The 25,618-nt window shown below is 37.4% G+C and overlaps 2 protein-coding genes across 3 annotated transcripts in view; one reads left to right on the forward strand and one right to left on the reverse strand.

Annotated features, from left to right (window-relative positions):
- On the reverse strand, positions 1–19,791 carry LOC131785991 (von Willebrand factor A domain-containing protein 3A-like). 2 transcript variants are annotated; one of them, XM_066170746.1, is made up of 42 exons: positions 19,618–19,791; positions 18,833–19,147; positions 18,665–18,730; positions 18,094–18,271; positions 16,481–16,605; positions 16,290–16,373; positions 15,839–15,893; positions 15,050–15,151; positions 14,838–14,944; positions 14,472–14,597; positions 14,253–14,361; positions 13,691–13,756; positions 13,398–13,550; positions 13,142–13,283; positions 12,683–12,789; positions 12,358–12,435; positions 12,050–12,144; positions 11,504–11,623; positions 10,927–11,001; positions 10,435–10,529; positions 10,296–10,345; positions 9,702–9,897; positions 9,015–9,085; positions 8,480–8,530; positions 8,041–8,154; positions 7,210–7,263; positions 6,499–6,661; positions 6,033–6,131; positions 5,682–5,779; positions 5,255–5,373; positions 4,774–4,807; positions 4,328–4,436; positions 3,859–3,896; positions 3,332–3,438; positions 3,008–3,152; positions 2,705–2,761; positions 2,411–2,505; positions 2,125–2,172; positions 1,960–2,038; positions 1,464–1,561; positions 1,090–1,142; positions 1–765 (listed from the first exon to the last, which is right to left on the reverse strand). In XM_066170746.1, exons 2-42 carry the CDS (start codon positions 18,991–18,993, stop codon positions 707–709), a joined length of 3,981 nt encoding a protein of 1,326 aa, XP_066026843.1. In that variant the 5' UTR covers positions 18,994–19,147; positions 19,618–19,791; the 3' UTR covers positions 1–706. The 2 variants fall into 2 exon arrangements, with proteins under 2 accessions (XP_066026843.1, XP_066026844.1); XM_066170747.1 differs by lacking the exon at positions 7,210–7,263 and having other exon boundaries at positions 19,618–19,788.
- The window catches only part of LOC131785990 (ras-associating and dilute domain-containing protein), a 12,705-nt gene continuing 6,731 nt past the window's right edge, over positions 19,645–25,618 (forward strand). Inside the window, exons 1-4 of the mRNA XM_059102959.2 lie at positions 19,645–20,005; positions 20,395–20,584; positions 22,963–24,866; positions 25,521–25,555. Of these exons, the coding sequence (XP_058958942.2) occupies positions 19,754–20,005; positions 20,395–20,584; positions 22,963–24,866; positions 25,521–25,555 (2,381 nt within the window). The 5' untranslated portion in view covers positions 19,645–19,753. The remainder of the gene's footprint in view (positions 20,006–20,394; positions 20,585–22,962; positions 24,867–25,520; positions 25,556–25,618) is intronic.

The following is a 25,618-nucleotide window of genomic DNA, read 5'->3' on the forward strand; positions in this document are numbered from 1 at the left end:
TTTTTAAATCGAATTTATTTACCTGTTAATTCTCGTGAAGTTTGTATCAAAGAGTCCTACACCTTATACAATTTCGCTAAAACGTAACAAAATTGTCTTGCTTTTTAAGGTTAATTATCTTAGAGAGTCGAGCAATCGCTATCTTTACAAAAGCATCAAAAGTGTTTCTTTAGAAAATATTTATACATCATGCAATATACAATTGTGCCACAGAATCAATACAGCTACATATTTTAACACTCTGTACTGCCTGTCATATCGTCGTCCAATACGTGAGTTATTCTTTTTTCAATAACTTTTTACACCCTAACTTCAGTATGCAAGCTCTCCATATTAATCTCTATACATTTTCTGGTGCTACTAACAAGGAGAATTTGTCTAACAATCAAGAGTTTCTTTAGTTGGTGATCATTTCCTTTTTGATCGTGCAGTATGATCTTCCGGGTGAGAATAAAGAAGACTGCTTTCTCAGAGTTAACCCCGCCCCGTACTTGAGACTGATCCGCTGAGGCTGTGGAGACGTCAAACACTACAGCAACAGTCTTTTTCAGGACCTCACTCATCCGTGCGATCAGACCACTCGATTAACTGTTGCACCTAAGTTCGGACTAAATACTGTACTATATCTTCTCGATAAAACAATTTAGTATGTACACACTTTGAATGTCCTCTTGACACTCTTTGAACGCTCGTTTCACCAATATTTCTATCTAGTGGCCACTCCAACTTGTGATCTGGAATTTCGTGGTTGTGTCAGTGATTGTCCTGTAACAATAAAATTAAAAGAATGTGATCTTTAATCATTCGTGTCCATAAATAGATTCATCCTTCCCCCGCTCTGATGAGCCAGGGATTCCAGAACGGAAGGGGGTTTTTATTAGGGATGGGGGTGGGGGGAGGCGCCCTTCAGCCTTTAGAACTCGATATTGCCACAGCAAGTAAAAAACCGCTGCCTTAGGGGTTCCAATCCGGCTCTACAGGGTGTTACAGCTTCATTCAGAAACTCGTTAAGAGATGTTACGAGCCTCGGGAAATTTTTCGACCAAAGAAGAATTAAAAGGCTCCAAATAAAGAGCCCTTTTCACTCACCACCATTCAATTTTTCAGACCGGCCTTGTTTCGTGTTCTCAGGGAACAACGCCCTGCAATAAGGAGGGAACATTGATTAAAATTACTTGAGGTGTACTTGGGTAAGCCACGCAAGTAAACGAAAAAAATGTACCCAAAGCAAAGTCGAAATCGAACCACAACATTTTCATAGGCATCGTTATACAAGAAGTCGTTTACTTCAGTTGAAATGAATACATTGGGAAAAAATTCTTTCGATACCAAACGACGTTGCGAGCTTACTTCGCTACCGTCCGTTCTTTGAGAAAAATCGGAAAGGTGTTTATTGAATGATTAGAGTTGTTAAAAAAATAAGGAATAGAGTATCATTTCATTCGCTAACCACTTGCGTTTACCTGTATGATCTGGACTGCAACAGGAACTTCCTGCAAAGAGCAATTTCACTCGCTAGTCTGCGAAGGTCGTCTCCCTCAAATACAGGCATGCTCAGAGGCTGAATGGACAAATACATTCTTCATGAGTTAATAAGAACGAAAAAAAATTTATTCATTACAAGATGATCATGAGGTTCATGGTATTTTTTATTCGTCTACGTCACTGAAAGTGGGGTTATGTAGTGGTGTGAAGTTTGACACCTTGGACTTTGGATATAATGACATGACTGAGTTTATTGTGTTATGTCTGTGGATAAAACACCTAAATCATACAGTGCCTCTATCTCATCAGGGGTTGAAACTCTGGGATGGTGGATACCCTCAAGTGCTTAGCATCCAATCGAAAAGGAGCTGGCAGCCGAGAGATTACCATACAAAAAAGATTTTACTGTATGAAAAATAAGGGGTAGAACTTTTAAACAACAACAGCAAGATGTGGGTCGACAAGTGGTCTTACCTCGTCTTCACGAAAGCCTTCTGCGAGGAGTCTGTGAGTGAACATGTGTCCATCCGGATCACCTTGACAACGGTGATATCTATAAAACAGGAAACCGGTCAGGCAGGTTATCAGTCTGCACTAACCAGTGATCACATTTGCTCTAACTTATTATAGAGGACTTACCTTCCGCCTGTCTGAGAGGCCAAAAGCTGAAGAAACTTGTTCGCCACACTAAATGGAAAAATAAAATACAAAACAAAAAAAAAAGTGAGCAGGCCAGGAGAGGAGTCTCTTTGTAGGACATACGTCATAACTGACGGTAAACGAGAACAACAGTGGACGGAGAGAGAATTTTAAATAAATGCGTGAGAGTAATTTGGATGTACATAGACTTTGCTTCATTTCTATTTACATTGTAAACTTTAGACTTACGATAAAAATCAAACTTAAAGAAACAGTACCAACTCACCTATCGTCACAGTTGAATGAAATACAGTGAACACGCACATTCCTTCCTGAGTTCAACTTTGCCACCTCTCTTAGTACCATAGTCGTACTGTTATCCTACAACAGAATGAGACGATGTGTCAAAATATTAAAAGCAAAACCATTCTCTCGTTTACCTTGTTAAATTTTCATCGGAAATTACAGCAAAATGTGAACTAATGAGATCTAATGAGAGTTCACAAGCGCATTGCTTTGAAAATAAGACGATTCTGGCCACTGCTCTTAAGTTCTGCGGCATAATAAACCATAAACTAACTGGTTTTCCATCAGTCAGTAGGTATATCCCTTGAACGTCTGGATCCTCAAATGCCATCTGAAAGAAAAAGAAATGTGGGCTAAGATAAGAATCTAGGAAACACTCATTGAGATCCTTAGAAGTCACCACTCTCTTCCCAGCGTTTGTTTCCTCCCAGCGGCGGGCCTATCTAATCACACACATAAATAAAGATGACTGATATGGAAAAGACGAGTACGGTAAAAGGGCGGAATTAAAACGGCTTAGTATTGCTTCCAAAGCAGTAAACACAAAAGGGATTAACTACAAAACCAATCATCAAACCTGAAGGGCTTGTAATGTACTCGTGCTTCCATTTGCGTCGAAGTCAGAAACCCATTCAACAGCATCTTGACAGCTGTCATCTGACGTTGACATTAAGCTTGGTTTCCATGACACCACTTCGGAGGCAAACCGAATGAGATTAAACCTACAATGAAGGCAAAACATATTGTTAAATGAATGACAACTAAAGAGATGCACATCGAGAGCAAATTAATCCGAGGCAAACACCTCCTTAATCTCAAGATAGTTTACATCCCTATCAAAACAATTCCGCTCGAGGTTTTTTTAACGTGCGTAACACGATCGTCGGTTTTGTTAACATACTTTGTAGCCTGGTGTCTAATTTGGTCCCAGACAAGCGCAACCAGCTCTCGTTTCAGTTCATCCATGCTACTGACCATGGAGCCTGAAGTGTCGATCAACACCACCACCTGAGAAATAAATAACGTAACATTAAAAAAATTAACAAATAAGCAACAACAACAACAAAATGAGGCCACAAGTCCGATAAGAATGGCCAACGACCTGAAAGACTGTTTCCCCTTCATCCGTTGAACCCTAAGAGAGATCGGCATCTAATTTCTCCTTACAGTAATATTAGTGACTCATTCATTTCGGTCATGAGAATGACGGAAATGATCGCAAACCTAGTAATCTTCGATTATGAAACGAATTCTCCTGGTCAGTATCAAAGAAAATGCATAGCAGAGAGTATGAGGAATATGGATACTGATGTTAGGGTGTGGAGGAATAAACGAAACGTGCAACGGGCAGTGAAACGTGGATGAAGGAGATAAAGGAATGGTAGCAGAAAAAAAAAATAGTCGGCTGTGCTTTGGCCGCTTACTTACATTTTTCTCGACTATTGTGCCAAACACACGTTTACTACCTGGTGACAAAAAAGAGAAATACATTTTGGACTAAAAACAAAACAAAACAAAAAACTCTTACAACTATTAATAGAGGGAGGTTGCAGTGACAGAGTTTTCGTTTCATTGGTCAACATATATGGGCTGTTCCATTAGTTCAGTCAACAACCAGCGACGCTGTAGTGCTAATAAAGGGACGCGAATTAAGGCTGGTAAAACCCTCCCTGCTTTGCCGTCAGTGTTGTTTGAGAGTTGTATAAAACTAATGAAACCCCTGGAACAGGCTTTACTTAGACTTCCACGCCTAAGGAGACGATATGCCTAATCCACCAATTTAAACTAGCTTTCGGCACTGAGACAGGTGGAAATTTTCATACAACTAATTGTAGTTCGATCAGAACTTCCTACAGTCGCTTATACGATAAATAAATAAATAAAAATTTAAAATCACCGCTCAGTAACCACTGCAGTCTTTTCACGTATCTTCTTAAAACCTTTTCCACTTGATCCTCATAATCTTCTAATTCGTGCGGTAGCAGATGGAGATGTTTCACAACTCCCTGAAAAATTATGTCAACAGTATTTTCCTAAATTAATGCCTTGATACACACTCAGGTTAATGTCTTACTGTTATTCTCTTAATAATCTTTCAAAGAATGACTATTTTTGCATTCTTATAAAAAAGGACAAATCACCAAAACCCAAACAAAAAACATCCTGTTTTTCTGCTTTGACGAGGATTACATCCCGCAGATACTTAAAATCCGTACTCTTTAAAAGGTAAAACAGCCATATTTTTTAAAACCTCAGAAGAGTGAAAATGAGAACCGCAGTAAAGTAAAACTGTGAGCTGGATATCAGCAGTAGGACAAGATGGTAAAACCAAAAATACATTACCTTAACTTCTACGCTTGGGAAAATGTTGCAGTATCTGAAAAATGATTGGAAACAAACGATAAATTCAAGTAATTTGATGTGGCGCTACACTCAGTGTATATGACTCGTAGATTATGATTTCTGAGGAATACTCTCCTAAGGATTATTAAAATGTTTCTCGTAAAATAGCTTCTTTTCTAGAATTGTCACTGAGGATCACCTTTCCAGACCCACAAAAACTGTCCTCGCTTCAATATTTTGCGTAGCAGGCGACCAAAATGCGCGGAAGGCGCGGGAGAAGCCAGACACGCTGTAAAGAGAGCGGCATCAGTATCTCACGCACGACTTCTCGCTCGCGCACGCCGGGCTAATCAGTCGCATTCGAATAGAAATCAGCGAATCCTATTACTTAAGGTTAACTGAAAGAAACCAACTAATGTTGAAGTTTTGACGGTTGAATAGTGTAAATGAGGCATACAAGTTTCACATTTCATTCACTTACCTTGCAGTTACTGACTGTCCCAGAGATGATACTTTTCCTTTCGCGTGTGAACATTCCGCAGTTCCCACAATGTTATTAAGGTCCAACTTTAGCTTTGAGAGGCTATAATGACGCATCCACTGAAAATTAAGGCAAAGATACTTAAGAATTCTGTGTGATCGCGAGTGTGTGCACATGCAGGCTCTCGATTGCCATTAAGACAGAAACAAATGGAAGAAATGGTGCGACTGGAGCTAGAAAGATAAGCCGGTCTGCGAGGATATCGAATCAATGACGCACTCACTAAGGGGGGGGGAAGAAAGAGAGTGGGAGAGTAAGGCCCGCTGAGTTGCAATTGACTTTCTTGCCTCGCCGACCGCTTTCCTTTGCTCAAAGTTGCCTTTGCATAAAGAGATAACAGAAAAAAGCCACAGATATGAATTTCTACCTCTCTGGTGCTAACGCTTTCCTCTTTGTCGGGTATAAATGTATGCTTGATCGGTCGTCTAACTTTCTTTTTGGAAGGATACTGAGTGAAAACTGCACCTGCGTGAAAGAACAAGACGTGTGTTTTGATGACGTACATAAACCCTGTCTGCCTTGTTCCACCCCAAGGGAGCCCTCTCTCGCTCCAAGAAGAGGGAAGGGGGGGGAATTAGGGGAACGTAGAGCCAAACTGAAAGAGCCTGAGAATGCGACTGTGCCTGGTAACGAGTAATAACAGAATAAAGAAAGCGTGATATTTATTCGTTATCTTTGAAACAATTTTCTTAATTACACCATCGATTACAAAACAAACCTGTTTCATTTTTCCATTCGGTGTAAAAAGCCTGCTGAACCGGTTTAACGCCACCTGACCACGGTCTTCTCTCTTTGGCAACATTTTTAGCCGGAGGAGCTGCAGAAGACAGGAAAAAGATTCTATCAAGCGAGGTACGGGTCATATGTCAAGATGAGGGTCGTTAGATGCAATTTGCAAAACTTAACGTAATCCAGGATTACATTGGTTTTGTTTTATTGTGCCTTGTGATTGGTTCAGAAAACTCGCGCCATCCTCTCAACCAATCAGAAGCAAAGTACAACAAAACAAACCTCAGTCATCCACTTGCTATACATTTCCTTGCATATTAGCTGGTGTTAGATCAAGATAAGACTTCTTCCTTTTAATTTGAGTATTCTCGTTACCTGTTTATTGGATAATGTATGGATATTATGTGGGGAGAAGTTACGTGTTAATCACTTCTAGGAGTTAATCCCTCACTCACGTGCAGGTATAAGAGAGGTAGTACTGTTCACTGTGGGAGGTTTCCACTGTAGGGCCTTCAACGTCGATTCCTTAGTTTGAGATGATGCACTTTGTGGCCTGGCCTTTTTACCACTTGTTGAGGAACTGGGTCTACTAGAGCCCGCCGTCTGGGGACGAATACTCTGAAAACAGGAATATGCATGTGACTAAGTTTGTGACCATGAGTTCTCTGACACAAACATGTTTATGACTTTTGGTAAAAACAATTACATGTGTAAAGAAAGTTGATCAGAAACCTCTACTCTTAAAAAGGTTTCATTAGACGGAAATTTTTTTGAGAAACTTATTAGATAAAATCCCTTAAGGCGTTTGAGAGGAGAAAAGTTTAGGAAGTGTGTGGGTAGAAATTTCGCATGTTACATGCGTGGGAGAAACATATGTCGAATTAATTTCTTAGGTAAAAATTTAATATTTTTAAATTCATAAACAACCTTCAGCTTTATCTTTCCGTATCAAACTCCAGTTCTTTTCATTTTACAATCTAATTCATTCATTCTCGAGATTTGTCTAAAGCTTTTTAGTTTTGCCTAACAATTTACATCCGTGTCAAATCGAAAAAGTTAAAGTGGATTTACAAACTAAATGGATAATACATTTGTGATTTTAATAGCAGCGAGAGAGAAAGAGAAGGAAGGAAAGACGACAGTCTTAAAAACTTTCTAGTTCTTACAAGATCTTCGTTTGTAGCTTTTATCGGAGGCAAAGCGCAGCCACCCTTTTTCTTCTAAACAAAAAACAAACCAAACAATTTATACAAAATAACACTTTAAGTTTAACATAACTCACGATAAATCTGTATGCATACCATGGGAACACCTTATCACGGATTTTAATATGTACCTTAAACTCAACTAGTCTAAAAGCATTTACTTAGAAAGAAATTCTGCAATGATTTTAATTCATACCTGGATTTAATCATTTAGTCCTTCGCCGTTTAGTTGTTTTATTAGAGGTGTCAGTAGCTTGATTTTTTTTTTGTTTTTTTTTGTTTTTTTTTTGCAAAGAACACTTACAAATTTAAGCTGGAAATAAAGGCGTTGTTTACAATGTGGTGTGAAAGTTTCACTTTTTAGCCTAGCTTTACAGTAGCTACTTTCCAAGGACCACTTTTAAGTCCCGGTGGCAGGCTGTCCTTTAAATTTCGTTTTAATCTCTTTACAATACCCTCCACTTGTTCGGTGCCCCTCACTTCCCATAACAGCATTACAACAACAAGGGATTCTGAATCAGTTTCTAGGTGGCAAAAGTATTAAGACACCCACATACTCCTGGTAAAAATTTGAAGGTGTAACGTCTCACTTAACAAAAGAAATCTAATGTCAGTATTAAGAGACTAACAGTTGTGTCAGGGCTTTTCAATATTCTGATATGATTCCACTTAAATCACTTGTCCTCGGTTCTCTCAAAAACGCTTTTGTCACTCAGAAAAACCCATCAACTTTCGAATGAGAAAAGGTCCCCTAGGCGACCATCTTGACAGAGAATAAACAAGAAATCGTACCATTCGAGCCTTGGTTAGTGCAGTATGTCTAGGTGGGGTCAGTGGTAATCGGGACTTGCCAGCAGATGGCGGCCTGGGAACAAGTTGATTTTCACCATCATTTGAGTCGCCAATCTGAAAGAGAAAGTGGAGAGAGAGAGATAAACAAATACTTAAGCTCCTCTTGGAAGGCCCTTGTAATTGAGGAATTTGAACCTTTTCACACATGCGAGTGACGAAAATGGAATTTCTCCTTACAAGATCAATACACTTTCAAGAGCAAAGGTGACGAGAAGAAAGGATGATGTCAAACAAGGGGATATTGTTTGATTTAACAAAATATTCTCAAAGCAAAATTTGTAAGAAGTGAATGGTAGACAGTGCGGAATATTGATCTTGGGAGAGAAAGAGTTAATATAATAATTATGAATCCTCTAGACGTAAAGTTGGACAAACATACCACTTGCGCCACTGGTTTTTTCTTTCTAACTGTTTCCAAGAGAATGGAAATCTGAAAAGAGGTATTACTCAAGATCAGGCTATTCAGTGCTAGTAGATTACGATAACCTCATCCGATTCGGGGTGGGGGGGGGGGGGTTCCGACTTAAATATTCCCTCGGATCGTTCGACATTGAATCAAGTTAAAACTGAAGTAAACCGCGTACATCTACAGTTTTTTCAACTTTTCTTTAACAACTGTACCTTTCGAGATCATATTTTTGGCTATTTCCTGTGGAGAAGTCACCGCATTTATGACACCTGTCAGTGAACCTTGCTCCCAGAAGCTGTTTTCAATTTCTTTGGCAAAGGTTTTTGTAAAGCTTTGTATTAAAAACGTCTATGTGAAAATCTGGCATGATATTTTTTTGAAAAAAGAGACTTAAAAGGAAAGAAACCTGACAGCTTTTCTCCAACTTATCTACCAAGAAATACGGGGTAAATTCGAATTAAACGCGGAGTAAAAATGTGTAAAACGAGATGGGAACATTACTTACTTTCTGAGAGTAATTGAAAACTTTATCCATTTCATTTAACACAGCCCCAAGATCATCACTTTCGACAATTGCTGAAAAAAGTAGAGAGTTACGATGAACATTATAAAAACCTCCATAACATTACAGTTGAGCTTGGAAATTTATCAACAACACCTCTGCTGAGATTTTGCTTCATGCTATTTACTTGCTGAGACTATCAAAAAGTTCCTTCTGAGTTGAGAATATCGAACCAGGCCTTCTGTGTGATAACAAAACCAAATTCATGTCGCCAAACCAAGACTAAAGAAATCACCAGTGGCACGGCCAATTAGAACAAAGTGCAGGTATTACCAACAGCCAATGACATCGCACCGAAGCAAATGCATGTTTATGTCAAAAAGGGCGGGAAAACTGACGCGTCTGACAGAGTCGCGATTGGATTAAGTTTTTCACCTGATTGGTTGGAAGAGGTGGCGCGAGTTTCTCTAGACCAAACAAAGGGTATGATAATTTCAACAAGAGAGTTAGGGGTAAGACGATCAGTTAGTCAAGGGATAAGGATTTGCTGTCATGTCAGTCCTTATGTTATGGAAAGCACTGGGGTGGATGTACTTAAGCTGGATGAAATTGGAAAGAACGGAAGGCAGAAATCCCTTAGGCGTAGTAAATCTTAAGACAGGAACTAAGAAAAAGCATTGCTAAATTCACCTCCACTCCTATACCAGTGGAACCGGCCATTGACAGCATGAGCCATCTGTCTCAAGCACTCAGCGGTCTTTCCTCTGTCGGCGTACTTTCCCGGTATTGCTATCAAGCCATCTTCGTCATCCACCTCATAGAAAATAGTATGCACTGCTGTGTCGGAGCCGGCTAAAGCTTCACGTAAAAACCCACAGACTACCTCCTGAGAAGAGCGAAACAAAATTGCCAAGCGTTAGTGTGGCAAAGTCAACAGTGACAGGAGTTAACGATCATCATGTGGTGAATAAAAACATGAGGGCAGAGTCGCACTAGGTATTTCTGTTCTTTTGGGTAAAAAGGACGCATTTATAAGGAGTGCTAATTGCAATTTCTGTAGAAGTAAGTTCTGTAAAGCGCAGTTTTCAATTGATTGTCGAAAGTAATCCAGGATTGCGGTGCTTTTACTTAACTTTGCACTGTGATTGGTCCAGAAAACTCGAAACATCCTCTCAACCAATCAAATGCAAAACTAAAAACTTGGCGCGGGCAACTTGGTCGTCCGCGTTTTCCCGCGCTTTAGGCAGTTTTGTTGCTTTACATCTACTTTAAAATTTTCCCTACCTTTGGTTCATCCGGGACTCCACTTGTTATTACATAAATCCCTTCAACTTCTAAAGGAAAAAAGCGTTATAAGAAAATCGGCAACCTCAAATTAGACTGTGGTGACACTTTCAGATTAAGAAGTAACTTTTTTTCTTACCAATACCACGAGCCTTTTCCTCCTCATTTTCCACAGCTTTCCTAAAAGCATCCAAAAAGTTTCTGCTTCCAGTGCAACCTCTCCGAAGAAGCCACCTACAGGTGAAATGATTACATCATTTGACAAAAATACACTTCGATGTGGGTTAACGTTTGTTCCATTGGAATAAAATGTTTTCTTTTTCTCTAAGCCTAATGAAATTTGCTAAATGCTACCTTTCTTTCTGACAGAAACAGTAGATTCTTCAACTTTAGTAAAATCACACGATCACATGAAATCTTAGAGTCGTCAAAAACCTGTTCATGCAGCTAGTGCTTTGGTAAATATCTCCGAGTATAAAATGATTTGTTGTATTTTGCATGTTGCATCCAAAGTTCTCTGTCGCTCAGCAGTAGAGCATCAAATTCTTCTTGGGGGAAAGGGAATTTCCATGTCTCTTTTCACAACGCTCGTGGTAAATCTTTAACATAAGTTAACATAAAAACGACTTACTTCCAAGTCGCCTCAAGATACTCAGGAGATGGTTCTACCATGACGGGGCGAAACATCTCAGTTTTATCACCAAAACTGAAATAAAATACGACATTTTTCGAACAATAAAGCAAGCCTCAATTATAAATACTTTTCGATATATTGCCAAGGCTGTAATTTTCTACTAAGCCCCCCCCCCTCTCATCTAGCAAGTTCCTTTCCTACCCCATACTCCTCAGCAAAAACTTTAAAATTAACACATCAGGCAAAAAGTAATGCCATCTGAATAATGCACTATAAATTTCTACACCGTACTATTTTTATTTATTTGAGTTAGACAGCGTTTCAGCACAAAATACACTGTACAATATTACGTTCCATTTTGGATAGCGTTGATTTTTTAGGGAAAGAGATAAATAATGTAAAATGTTTCCTTAAGTTCGAGGAAAAATCCAAAGGATAAGTAAGGGAATCAACAGCCAACTTTGTACATGTAATTATTCAATTCTGCAGACATCTAAAATCTTGTAAGAGCGTTCCTCTTTGAGTAAAAACACATTTACGATGGAAATAAATCTTGATTTAAACGTTCCATTACCAGATAAAGTTGTAGGAGGTCTTGTTGGCCATTTGTTGTTCAAGTAAAAGTCTGAGGTGATCTTGAAGCTTAGGAACAGCTGGCGACATACATATTGACATGTCCAACAACACAATAACCCTGCAAGAAATGAGAAGGAAGGAATTTTGACAGCTCCAGGACAAAGAGGAGGTCAAGAGGACGCTTGAGGTATCTCTCTCCCCCCCTAGCTACGCTCCTGAACAAGGCAATCATGTGCTGTTTAGGCTATAGATATCTCCTGAAACTCACAATATAACGATGGAATTTGCTAACACATAAGCAGATGAATATTTATCAGATTCATTCTTTGAGCTGTTTATATATGTATGTATATTTATATCTGAACTAGAGGCATTTGTGTTGGAGCCACTTTGCAGTTGGTGAAGACTCTTTCAGGCTTGCTCTCAAAATGGTCAAATTTCCTCTGCATCAGGAGTATTGTGTATCACAGAGGTATTTGCGAGAGTGTTCTTCCTAGGCAGTAAAGTTTTGTGCTCCAGCCAAACAATTTGAAACTGAAATTACCTCTTTTCCACAACTGTTCCAAATATTCTTCTGCAACCAACCGAAAGCCAATCAACGCGTCTTTTGTACAGGTGAACGGCAGATTCCAAGTGACGCTGTAAAAACAAACAAACAGACAAAAACCAAATGATTTCTGTCTCTTGATTCAATTTCAATTTAACTTTTATCACAGACAAATGAAATCTGCTATTTTCTGCAATAATCTGAATGTTGTATCAGTCCGCTCTAAACTAAGGGGAAAATTAGGCATAACAAAAATATCTGAAAAAAAAAAAACTAACGGAAGAGCAACAAAGGCATCAACAAACCTGATAATCAAAAAGCAACGTTGGATCGACATGCACATTCTTCACAGATCCATCATGCCATTTAAACTGTGCCATACTCTGTACAATAAGTAATAAAAACATATAAAATGAAAAGGCTGCGGAATTTTTTTTCTTCCGAAAGATATATTGATCCAAAAATACAAAACAAACATCGCGAGAAAAACTTCCAAACGTGAACCTCCACAGCGAAACAAGTCTCGTGGAATATTGTAATGTGATTTATACCCAGTTTTAAATGAGTTCAATTTTTATGTTTTTTTTTAAACCTTAAAAGACGCGTAAGTCTAAAAAGAGACCAGCATACCCTCTCATAGACCAGAGAATGCACATTTCTGTTGATGGCAGAAATGTATCCATCCACGTACGAGAATGAATTGGGGGCTAACACTTGATAAAGATTGAGTCCCTTGGCTGTAAAGAGGGAAGAATAATAAATAACAGATAACAATGACCAGTTCAAGGGATGGCTTTAGTCAAGTAATAGTTTTTGGAGATCTTTGGCTCAAAACAATCTTCGGCATGGTGACTTAATTTTTTCCTGTGCTTGAAGCTTGAGGTGCGGTCAATAAAAAAGATCTGTTTTATTTCTTGCGTGGCAGGCAAAGGGCATTAAGAAAGTGAAAATCTATTTCCTTTGGTTTCTCATGCTTCTGATGACTTTTTCCAATTTCTCAATGACCGTCATTATTACTTTGGTTTTAGTTTTTTTGATGACCCTCAGACAGAAAACTCACTAATTGAATAAAAAAAATTAGTTGGTTACCTTTCAACCCATGCTGTCTCAGCCACTCAGCTGATGTCCTGGCTGGAAATGAGGGGTGTTCAACTACAAGTGGAGAGCTGTCGGTTTTCAGTATCTCACCCTCTTCAGGTGGTATCCTCATAAGCTCCAGACCTTGCTGAACCTTGACAGAGACAAAGTAGAAAGTCAACACTGCATGTTGGAAATGATGGTGGTTTTCAAAGCACTACAAAGTTTTATCCTGTTATCCAGATAAAATGTCACCTTTAATACTTACAGTGCTCACAGTAGTGCCGACACCTGTGTGCATGACAATTTTTTTGTCACCAATGACTCCATTTTTCATCTCATGGATCTTCTTCAAGATTTCCTGAGCCTTCTTCATTTCATCAGCTATTAAACTGAGATCAGTTCCAGTCATAATTTGTTCCTGGAATGGACCAATGCATGTTGAAAATTGGTAGAAATTTGATAAAACAAAAAATGACCCATTACATTCTTTGTTTTATTTGACTTAATGACAATGATTATAACCATTAGCATAACATAGTCCTTTATACACCAACTCACATCACTAGTTGAGACATAACAGTGATATCTCCCTCCTGTCTGTTCAGCAAGCTCCTGAAGAAACATCTGAAAAGATAATTATGGTTAATATTTTCCTAGAAGAGAATTTCTCATTCAACATGTGCAATAAATTTTTTTGGACAAATCCTCCTTCAGATTGCAAATACTGTCACTTTACACCTCAATAATGTTGTGCTAGAGTCATCCTCTGTTATCAATCATTACAAGGAAGGGGTGTGATGAGATGAGTTGTAAAAATTTATTTTTAAACATGTCAACCAATCTTGCCACAAATTTAAAAGATAAAAAAAACAGGTTATGTGCCCCTTGTACTTCAGCATAAATTTTCCATATTTTTTGGGATTTATGAGGGCTGTGTAGAAGCAGAGCCTGGTTGCCACAGGCAAGGTCTATTACTTTGTGTTTATAAAACTTTTAACAGCTAGGCATTCCAGATTTCTGAGACAAGAGCTTTCAAGCACATGATAATTTGTTGAAGGGCACAGCTTTGACTAAAGCCCATGAATTTATGGTGTGCTTATGCTAATAAGGGTGTACTTACATTAGTTGCTGAGATGCTGCAGTCATATGCCACAGTATGTAGAGGAGCGTTTCTTCCTGCCAAAGATTCACGGACATACTCACATATTACTTTGGGATTCTGGTCAGGGCTGCAAGACAGCAAAATCATTGAAAATAAATTGACATCACAACTACATCTGTAACCTCATAACAGCCAAATCTGCAAAGGTCAACATTGAATAATGATATTTGATCATACCAGCTTCCCAAGACCAGAACAATAGAGTCTATCTCTTTTCTCTTGACAACCTGTTTAAGTGCAGACAGAACATTGCATCCACCTTGAGGACGTAAACTGTTGGCCCACCAATGAGACTCTTCAACACTGAAAACAATTTTCAAATCACATGAACATTATTAGAGATAGAGTGAAGAGTTGAAAGATATCTTGGATTGCACTACCTGAAAGGAAATCTAAAATCCTTTTAAATTAGCATGGTCTCTCTGTGTTCAATAACTCTGAAGTAATCAGAGAACAGACTGTGGAAAATTATTATTGGTCCATACTAGACAGACAAGAATTTGTTCTTGAAAATTATCTCCCACTTGGAAGTCTACAACTTACATGCGACAGTTCACATCCCTGACCACTGTCCATAATGGCTTGGGTTGGGTTCCAAATGATACCAGGAATAGTCTTTCTTTGTTGGCCAACTGCTCATCAATAAGCTCCTTTAAGAATCAGAGATAATGATCATTTGCATATTGCTTTATCAGCCTCAAATTTACATAGAACTGTTATTATAACACAAAGTTTATGAAGTATTAATGTCATACCCCAAGAGATTCTTGAAAAAGCTGTAGTCTGCCATACCCACAGTTTGAGTCTGATGCATCAACTAACAGAGCTACATTCTGGCCTTTCACCAAACCAAATGCCTGAGTACAAGGAAATCAAAACTGATTAATCATGGTCTGAAAGTTGAGCCATTCACTAGTCAGAACAGGTTCAGTTTGTTCCCTCTGAAATATAGTTACTGACATCTAATTCAAAGTAGCTATAGGTCACAGAATCTCCACACTGCAGTTAGGCAACTGGTTAGAGAACTACATGTTGCTAGCACACTGCAATGACCAACTACAACTAAAAACAAATACTACCAATAAGGCCAAAAGAGAAGCTTGGATGGGCAAAATTAGAAAACAATTGATTCAAAAATCAAGGATAACTGAGTATACATGAAAAACCTTTTTCAAGAGTTCAATATATTGAATGATGCAAAAGTTCCAAGCAAAGTGCCATTCAAAAATCATATGCAATTGCCATTGAGCTGTAATGTTTAGAGCAATATATTGTTGTTGGACTGAGCACCACAACCAAACTCCCTTTGTTGCATAATCATCTCTTCTCTTTTCACCATCCCTTCCTGCTAAGCCCTTTATCCTATCTACACCAGGGATTTTTATTTCTCCCACTTTTCCCAAACTGCTGTCCTGTCATATCACTCCCTTCTGACTTCCTGCATCATAATGTAACTATTCCCTCAAAACAAGGAGTTTCTCACCTCTGATTACAGTTTTGTACTATCATGGAAAAGAAATTATTAGACAGTAAAGCAAACATACCCTTCTACTTCCTTTCAACAACCAGTTTATTCTCTGCTGGCACAGCTGTATCAGACTGAAAAAAAAAAAAACATTTAGAGCCTACTCAGCATAACAATCATAATAGTTCCAACAGAGCAATTTACCTAAAAAGTACAATACTGTCATCAAACAGTTAGGTTTAATTCCATAGAGTGTTAAAATTTTTTCAAACAACTACTGCCTCCTTGCATAGATATGAAACCTAAGAAAAAAGTATGTATCATGACCAGCTACCAAAGATCACCAAGATGTGTAGAATAGGGTTAAAATGAAAAGACAGGACAGTTGTAACAACAACAAGGAACTGAAGAGTCTCCCTCAATTCCAAATTGAACATAGAGGAATTTAAACCAAGTTTTCTTCTCCACACCTTTTATAGCACACACATAAAAGACAAGAAGAAATTACATTGACTCAAGAAGCAGCTTACTTGGTAATTTTAAATTCAAAATCTTGCAGCTTGACAGGATCATACTTCATGTGAACTTGACTTGGATCTGAGCCAAGGGGAGGTCTACATGTGACAATATCATGAAAATTAGGTTTGGATAATCATCAAAGGTATGACCTTTTTGAACTAACACCAAATTTTTAAGACATGCCAACAAGGGATGGACTAACTTAATAGGAACTCCACATTTCATGATTTCATCAAATGAAAGAGCCTCTGCTTTAATGCTGTGTCTTCCCAGCCAATCAGATGAAGACTGGCCCTCGGCATGGGCTGCTTCCAATCCAATCACAGCCTACAGATCAAAATTTGACAAAAATTGAGTCAATAAAGCTTTATTAAAATACTCAGAAATTGATTGCAAGAATTAGTGCAGGAAACCTTTGCTACAATTACTTTGTGACATAGGTGAATATAAAAAAAGTCAGTCCTATTTATGTGACTGATGGGAATGACGCCTTCAACCCTCTTACTTCTAAGAGTGACCAGGGAGTAATTTCTCCCAACAATATTAATACACTGGTAACTAGAAAGTTGATGAGAATTAATATCAGTAGGAATGAGGGGGATATCATTTGCAGGAGAAACAGTCTTTGATGAATGTAAGGTAGACAGTATGGAGAATTGCTCGTTAGATATTAGGAGTGAAAGGGTCAAAACTTTTCATAACTAACTACAAATATTTTAAATGAAAATCAAATTTGTAATCAAAGGCTCATAATTTGTTTAAAAAAAAAGAGGTAAGAGAGAGATCTATTTATTTTCCCAAAGATGTATTTATTTATTAAATAAATACCATACACAGAAAAAGAGGCCTCACTGTTTATAACTGGATGCAAATGTTATAGATCCACACCAGCAAAATACTCTTAAGTAATCATCACCTCTTGACCCATAACTAAATAATAATTTCTCTGATCTGTGCAGACTACACTAACTGTAATTCAATAACATGTACATTTATATGATGAACAGAAAGCAGAAAGCATATTCAATAAGAATGTTACACAAAAGTGTGCTATTCAAGTCATAAATTGAAAGTAGATATGAAAATAACATGTTGAAAGTCCGATCAATCTAAAATTTTAACTCTTACAAAAAAAGAGTAAAAATAATAGTGTGCCCAAAATTAATCTAGATGCTCTTCAAAACAAAAAGATTACATCATTTTCCAGAAGTGTTTTCAGTCATGAACAAGATTAGTTTATTGTTATCATTTTTATGTACCTGATCTTCATCCAAGCTTTCATTAGATGAGTACACCAGACACTTCTCTTTAAACATTTTAACTCAGAATCCAAGAAAACAAATATATCTGACTCTCAAATGTTATTTTTTCTTGGTCCAAGATTCAGTGCTCTACTTTCAGACAAAAATAATTATATCTAGAGCAATCCAGTGAAAATAGGTTTTTAAAAGCATTCATCTAGCTTAGTAACCAAGGTACAAAAGGAGCAGGTGTTAAGGAGCATATTTTATTCATGAGATAATTATTTAAAATAATGTAAATTTTATATGGATCACATGTCACACAATCTGATATGAGCACATTTAAGTTACATCTCCATTTTTTGTAAGACAAAGAAAAAATTCAAACCAAATTAAAATTTGTTCTTGGGATTACATGTGGTAACCTAAAAGAAATGTTTAACCCTGTTGATTTTTATAATAACTTTGGTTAAGAAAGGGAAGTGAATCAAAGAGAACATTATTCTTGAAAACTACAGATCCCAGTAGAAGAACATAAACTCAACATTATGTGCCTCTAGTGTCAGTTAGTTACCTGTAGATCATGGGCCTGTGACACTGATGTTACAGTAAGAGCCCTAGGGGGTAGGGCATCATTTGTCTTCAGCATCTGCCAAGGGGGGCGTGTCTGAAGGGATTGCACTTCATCTGCATAGCTGCTGGTACCATCAGCATGGTCTGTTCTCTTTGTGCGAGGCTTGGGTCTGGGGGGACTTCATGAAGAAAATTTACAAAATAAATCGAGAAACCATAATTTCTTTATCATCTTTATTTAGAAGGTTTGCTTACTGAAGAATCACTGTTATCTTTGAAAAAACATGTGGCATGAGAATTTTAAGAGGCTGAAGATTAGCTAGTAACACATATTCAGCTCTGATGACGACGGTGTTTCGATTTCTCTCCTTAAATTATTAATGAGTTGAATATCCTTCCATAGTATCTCGTATATTGTGGAAAGTATATGAAAGGAAAAACAAATCAAACGCTAACTTAGAAACATTCTGTGCAAAATTTATCAAAACAATGTGACTGAGCATTAATAATAAAACAAAACAGGTCTCGATTCGAATTGAATTTTGCGTCAACTGCAATTAGAACCTTTTTACCTGGTAGTAAATGAAGGCTGAGATGGGACTTCTATGTTCGAATGTGTGATACTCCATTCCGACACTCTGAAAAAAAATCACGATACAACCATCTCCTTTGATTTGAATTCCACATCGTGATCAATCATACAACAAAATATAGATTATTTTGAAAGACAGAAGTCTAACCGGACTGCCTGTGGTTCGCGAATCAAAACAGGAGATGGTTCATAGTCTTGTCTATCATCAGTCTCCGAACCTGATGAGGAACCAGAGGAAGAATTCGAACTTGAGGAACTTTTAGACATATTGAAGCCTTTCATCAAACGTTTCTTCCATTTTCCTGTCATTTGAATGTTCACTGCACCCCATTAGATTTGTTTTTTGAATTCCTAAACAACCCAGAACGCCATTTTGTGAACTTCCAGAACACCGCGCGTTGCCTTGGTGCCGAGTTGTCATGGGAAGTACTGCTGACCATGTCCTTTTTGGGGCGCCGATAATCTGGACGCAAAAAAAATTCTCTTCGTAAATAACCCTAAAATTTGAGAACTTGAGCCATTGAAATGTTTAATTAACGGTTTGTTTTAGATTATCTACACGTGTAAGATGGAGGAGTGAACTCTTTATAAAAAGTGTATTAACATTAAAGGTCTGTAAAGATATTATCTCATGTTATCCCTATTATTCCAATTTGCTTAACAATTCAAATGTGTTATCCTCAAGTTATTTGTATTTATGGTTACTTAACTTTCTAGACTCCTTCTAACGTTTTCTAGCCATGTTTATAATTAATTTGGTTGACTTTCTAAGTGTTTGTGTTATGTTTTAAGACTTTCGTTGATATCTCTTTTGTTGTTGAGGTAAGAGATCGTTGTGTACAACCAATGGTGTGAAAATTTCATTAATATTGCATTGTTCTAGAGCCAATGATCGAAGCGTTTGTTAAAACAGCAATCTAAAATATCTCTTACTTGTCAATCAACTTGTGCGGCGGAGTGTGTACACAACTTCCGATTCCTGAAACATGTCGAATAACGCGCCCTTTACGAAGTCCAAAACAGAGAAGTTCCGTAAATCTCGCTCCGTATGCATGGCTTTTTTCTGTAGATGATGGATGATATAATACAAGGTCAGGAGCCTCAAGGTTTATTCTCCAAGCGTTCGTCTTCAAATATTCTCTCAGATCCAAGGATTTTGGCACATTTACGGATCGTGGCAGAAGAGGCTCAAAGCTCTGAGCAGAATCACGAACATGATGAAGAATCAGAGCTGCAGAACACGAAACGGGAGCTTGGGTTAAAGATAGCGGCTTACAACAAAGGAAACCAACATGGGGCATTCCGACTGATATTGAAAGAGGTACGAGTGATGTTTATCACGAACGAATATATTGGCAAAGGAATGTTGGCCTTAACCATCACTGAGGGATAATTATAAACGCTTATCTCGCTTTTCTTGTGTCTGGCACAGAAATAGACAACTTAAATCTGGCGGCGAAAATCGAGTTACAGTAACGATTAGATAACTTTTGAAATTAATCGTTTCAGTCGTTGACATTTTCTCATCAAACTGTCACTTACATTCCCTACATGTGGCAACCAGACATGCAGGACTAAAGCTAGCCAGCACTAGCGAACGAAGGTAGAATCGTATTGCGATAAATCGTATTGGCTGATTGTTGGTTCGATTGATGTGTGACTCGTGCAGCAGAATACTGAATCACCTGTGATGCACTATTTCAATTTCAGGATTTAGGTTTCGAGGGAGCTTTACGTTTCTACTTTGAGGACGGGAAAGAGGAACTAACAAAGGCTCTACGCCTCACCAACAAAACTCTGGTTTCGGAGCTGCTACCAACGCTGATCGAAAAGTTCAAGCCCGATTTGGCCAACTCGGTAGTCGAGAAGAAGGCCAAACTTTATGAAGTTTACGAAGAAGGTAAAACAGTCTAGATAATTAACAATCGGAGCTAGACCATAGCGAACAAACAATAATGGCACTCAGGCGAAGCGCTGTGCGATTTCAAGTATCCTTAAATAACTATCAGCGCGATTTGAACATTTAATCGAATAACGTTATTTGTAACAACAGGATCGAAAGCGAAATTCTCAGTTTATGATATTATAGTTTATACTTCGTAAGGTGCAAAGAATTTCATTGCAATTAAATTAACCTGATTTAATGCGCACTTTTTGACTTCCAATATACAAGTAATTGTTTTTTTGTAAAGTTTGCAGTGTTTACATTGCGGACCATTCCTAACATAGCAACGTTGACAGTCTTTATTAAAACTCCTATGAATCGAACACGGAAAAGGAAATTTACAATTGCTTTCTCAAAATCTTGGCATACAAATCACAAAATCTAACTTAAGTATGGAATAGTATGCCAAAGTGCGAACAATATGCGCAGTATGACTATCGTTAATATAATTAAACCTCGATGAGCTGAGTAATTAAACGTTACAATTACTAAATAGCGACGTTTTCGAGCTTTTAATTAACTTCGTTTTGGTACAATTTGCATGGTGAATGTGAATTCCTTCTTTTGGCATTTTTATAACCACAAGCCTATTAAATTCCATCATAGATATTGCACTAAATGTACCCCTTTGTAAGAATGTTTTAGCTCGACTTACCTTATCACTTCAGAAAGAGCGAATATTTCGCACGAGTATCACTAACAGGTCACATTTTTACAATTCGTTGATAAGTTAAAATTTTCAAAATTTTGTGAATATTTCATAAATGATTCAGCCAGTTTAAATAGTCTTCGTAATCTCCGAGAAAACTTTCAGTTTAGAAGGTAAGCGTTGTGTGTTCTTTTCCCTATACTGCTATTTATAAACAAAGAAAGAAAAAGATTGTTTTTGTTTAACTGCGATTATAATAGCTTTTCAAGTGGTACCTAAAGCGTAGAGCTTCTACACCACGAAATGCAGTTCTTCATAGGTGACTTATTAGATCCTAACATTGAGCTGTTTACACTAAAAACAATAAGATAAACTGTTAGCTCACTGTGATATTACTGTCAGTATTTTGCTGACAAAGCCAAACTATACAGTCAAGCTTCTCAAGTGGGCAAAACATATAAATTACTTTTTATTTATTATCAAACATTCTATAATATCAACACACTGGGGCAGTTTTGTATAATGATATTCTTGTAAAGGATGCATATATTTTTTCTATAGTCAGAATAAGCCCATTCTCTAAAATTTCTCGATTTATACCAACTTTGAAAGATCCATCATTTGTTTAGTGATAGTACAAAATTTGATAATAATTTCATATTTGCTGAGAAATTACAATTGGGCTTCCAATTCTTGTTCCAGGCACATGTGACGTAATAAAAGGGTAAGGATGCTAAAAATACACAGAACACTCACAGTAATTTTTTTTTAAAGCAATGGCAAGATATTGTGTTCCAATTTAAATTTAGTAGCCAAGTAATTTCCCATGATTTGAAATTACATAACAAAAACTCCAAACATCTGTGTGGCTTGGAATGTCACATGATCTAAACATCTGTTGTTATGAACAATTTCAATTAACTATACTAACTCTCAACAGATCAGTAGGCATCTTACCTAAAAGGAGCAGCTATTAGGAATGATTCTTTGAAGTTTCTGTTGCACTTTTGCCCTACTGTTGCACTTTTTCATGATGTTTCTTTGATTTCCTTCTTTTTATTCCAACAACATCCACCTTGATATCTCTGCTCGTTTTTGCTGTGAGAATGATCTTATTTCCAATTATTATGATAAATTAAAAATATATTTGAAAACAAGAACAGTCAATCAGAGGGTATTAGGTCTAGGTTATCTTTTTTTTATTGAGACAAAGGCTAAAGAAATTATTTAATCGACTGCTACAATCATAATCACAAGCCTAGAGAAAACTGCAACATTTTAGTGAAAACAAGGTAAAGTACAGAGAAGATTATTTTGAAAAATGATACTTCCTATGTTTAATCATTGACCCCACCACCCAGAAGGGGTACTAAAGTTCACTTTGAAAAAAAGGAGCTTCATGTTTCCCAGGTACCCTAAAACATACTCAATCACAAAGAAGAACTGTTAATACGATTAGCCTTCAGTTGAAGGTTTTAAATGGAATTTTTTATAGATAGATCAAAAGATTAAAAGAACTACTCTAAGGAGCATATAATACTGTATCATGTGAGAGAGTAAGTTGATGATCTCATGCTTAAAGCATGGTATTGACAGACCTTGATTGCCTTAAATCTGTTAGTTGGCTAAAGGTCAATTTTGTGTAGTGAAAGAAATGTGTTAAGACCATTTTCTTCTGTTGTAGATGAAATCTGTCTAGATCCTTCTGATGCTCCACTTGAAATTGCGTTGAATGCCAAGAAGCATCCAAGATTTGTTTTACGTTTGGATGTCAAAACTTCCCCTGAAACAAGTGCTGCATCAAATAGTGAAGGAGCCATAAACAAGACATCTGTGCCAAATGGGACAGCTTTGATTGATCATCCTACAAATCGTAGTCCAAGTCCATCACTTGCCAGCACCAGAACTGCTGGCAGTGATAACAGTTCTTCTGGAAGCTTTACTGGACAATCACAGTTAAGAAATGACAGCCCTTTACCAAGTAGAAAGCCATTTATAAAGCCAAAAAGTCCATCACCGACCCACAACACACTAAATGACAAAATGCCCTCATCAGCAAGAGGAGATAAGATGAGAAACTTTTTCAGTTCCCCAAGGAGTGCTCTTGGCATGTTTTTCGATGGAGCTGGGAATCAGCCAGATCAGAGTTCTCATGCCGCAAACAAAACTGCACGTTCAAAGCATAAAAGAAAGGGATCTCTTGGCCGTCTTAAAAAGAAGAAGGCAGATCAAAATACTACAACTGAACTTTCAACTGAGCAGATGGCTCCAGGTATTCTCAAGGTCTTTGGAGATCATGTTTCACCTGGCTCAAACTATAAAAGTGTGCGAGCTACTGAGATGACCACTGCAGAAGAAATTGTTCAACAGGCTCTAGAGAGATACTCACTTTCTACAGAGAAGGCTTCTGATTATCTGCTTTGTGATGTAATTGGATACTTTACCAAGAGAAAAGGCAATGTTAAAAATGCAGAGGAAGATGCTGATAAGTGGGAAACAGAATATGCCAGGGTTATTAGTGACCAAGAAAAACCTCTTGTGCTTCAACAATTGTGGAAGCCAATTGGAGGATTTTCTCGCAGATTTGAACTGCGAAAGCGGAGTGAAACTCAGGACTCCTCGTTTTTCAAACCAAGAGGTAGCATTGCAATTATGAAAGCTGCATCCATGCGTGAAGCCCATGTACCTACTAGTGTAAGGGAAATCCGTCGTGATACAGGACAAAGTGACGCATCACACATTTCATCAAGCGAAGACCAGCTTTCAAGTGTCGGTATTGAAGAGGGGGGTAGTTCTGGGCGAGCATCTTTAATTGCATCACCATTTATTGCGCCCATGGACACACCACACCTTCTCCTTCTCAAAGGTTGTAGTAGCCCTGATGACTACTTATACCACAGGTTAGATGAACAGTTATCCGTGGTTGGTTGCCCTGTGCATCAGCCCGATAATCAATGTGCTGATATAATTCTATTTGCACCAGATATTTTACCACAACATTGCACTTTGATTAAAAGAGTGGAATCATCAAGTCCAGATTTTGAACAAGAATACAATGATTTGAATTTTGCAGTTTATTTAGAGCCTTCCAGAGGTGCTGACATGTGCGTAAATGGTGCAGCTGTTTTATCTCCCACAAAGCTGATCCCAGGAGACCTTGTTTCATTTGGAAAGCATTACTATTTCCTATTCAAAGATCCCTCTCAAGTTGCAGATAGTTCCATGAAATTATCCTGGGTCAATTATTTGAAACAATTTCACAAGATGAAAATGGCTGAGGATGCAGAACATGCATCCGGTGTGCAAAATATTCATGACGGTGATACTAGTAATATTTCAAATGCCAAAGATGGTATTGATGTTCCTGATGAGGCACAGAATGGTTTACGATTGTCTTACTCTGTTCAAGATGAGGATTACCTGCTTGATATGATAATGAACATTGTAGATTTATCAGGAGATGGTTACAAATTATCCCCATCATATCTGTTAATCCTGTGCATTGAACACTCTGCAAAATATCACACAGAGCTACAAACAAGACAGCTTCTCGTCAAGATATCAAATGGAATCCAGACAGTTGCATCAGTGAGTTCAACCTTTTTTTTTTTTCTGATACATGATCTCTTATATTGATTACAAGATTTGTCCTGAAATAATTACTATATCATGACCAATTCCTGTAACAGTTTTTTTATCATCATCCCATACCTGCTTGACATTTTGACATTGCTCTTTTCAGCTATATGCAAACACTAAGGTTCGGAGCCAAAACCAATATTTTGTTTCAAGCCACTAAAAACAGATTGAAACAACCCAAATGCGATTAATCAAATCCATAAAGTAGAACACAGGAACATGATTGGGCTTTTTGACTCTCTTAATTAGAGGTCATTAAAACAACTGCCAGCAACACGAAACACAGTTTCACTCATACTTTCATTTAAACTGGAAACAAACAAAAACAGAAAAATTAGAACCACAACATCATTATACATTATTACTATTATTATTATGATTATTACCTATTATTACCATTGATATTAATATGATATTATTAATATATTATTATTACTTATTATTACTATTGGTATTGATATGATATTATTAATATTATCATTATCGTAATTGTTGTTTTTATAATTAGAAATAGTTTCAAGGAAAGTTGTCAATAATGTAGATTTAGGGACTATTTATTTGTCATTGTTTTTCATGGATCCATCTTTCCCTCTTCTTATTCAGGAAAAAACAGCAGAAATGTCAAAGACAATTGACAGGTATGAAGTAAGAAAATGTAGTTAGAAAAGGCAAAAAAGTACTAAAAGGAAAAGAATATGGCT

This window comes from Pocillopora verrucosa, chromosome 8, assembly GCF_036669915.1.
Source record: "Pocillopora verrucosa isolate sample1 chromosome 8, ASM3666991v2, whole genome shotgun sequence".
NCBI classification, from domain to species: domain Eukaryota; kingdom Metazoa; phylum Cnidaria; class Anthozoa; order Scleractinia; family Pocilloporidae; genus Pocillopora; species Pocillopora verrucosa.

Excerpts from the sequence above, each read along its gene's own strand:
- LOC131785991 (XM_066170746.1), bottom strand. The coding sequence starts at position 18,993 with ATGACAGGAAAATGGAAGAAACGTTTGATGAAAGGCTTCAATATGTCT. Across the intron at positions 15,894-16,289 it reads TTTGAATTTAAAATTACCAA|TCTGATACAGCTGTGCCAGC; the intron begins GTAAGCTGCTTC and ends TTTTTTTTTCAG. Across the intron at positions 12,436-12,682 it reads ATTCTCTGGTCTATGAGAGG|AGTATGGCACAGTTTAAATG; the intron begins GTATGCTGGTCT and ends CTTATTGTACAG.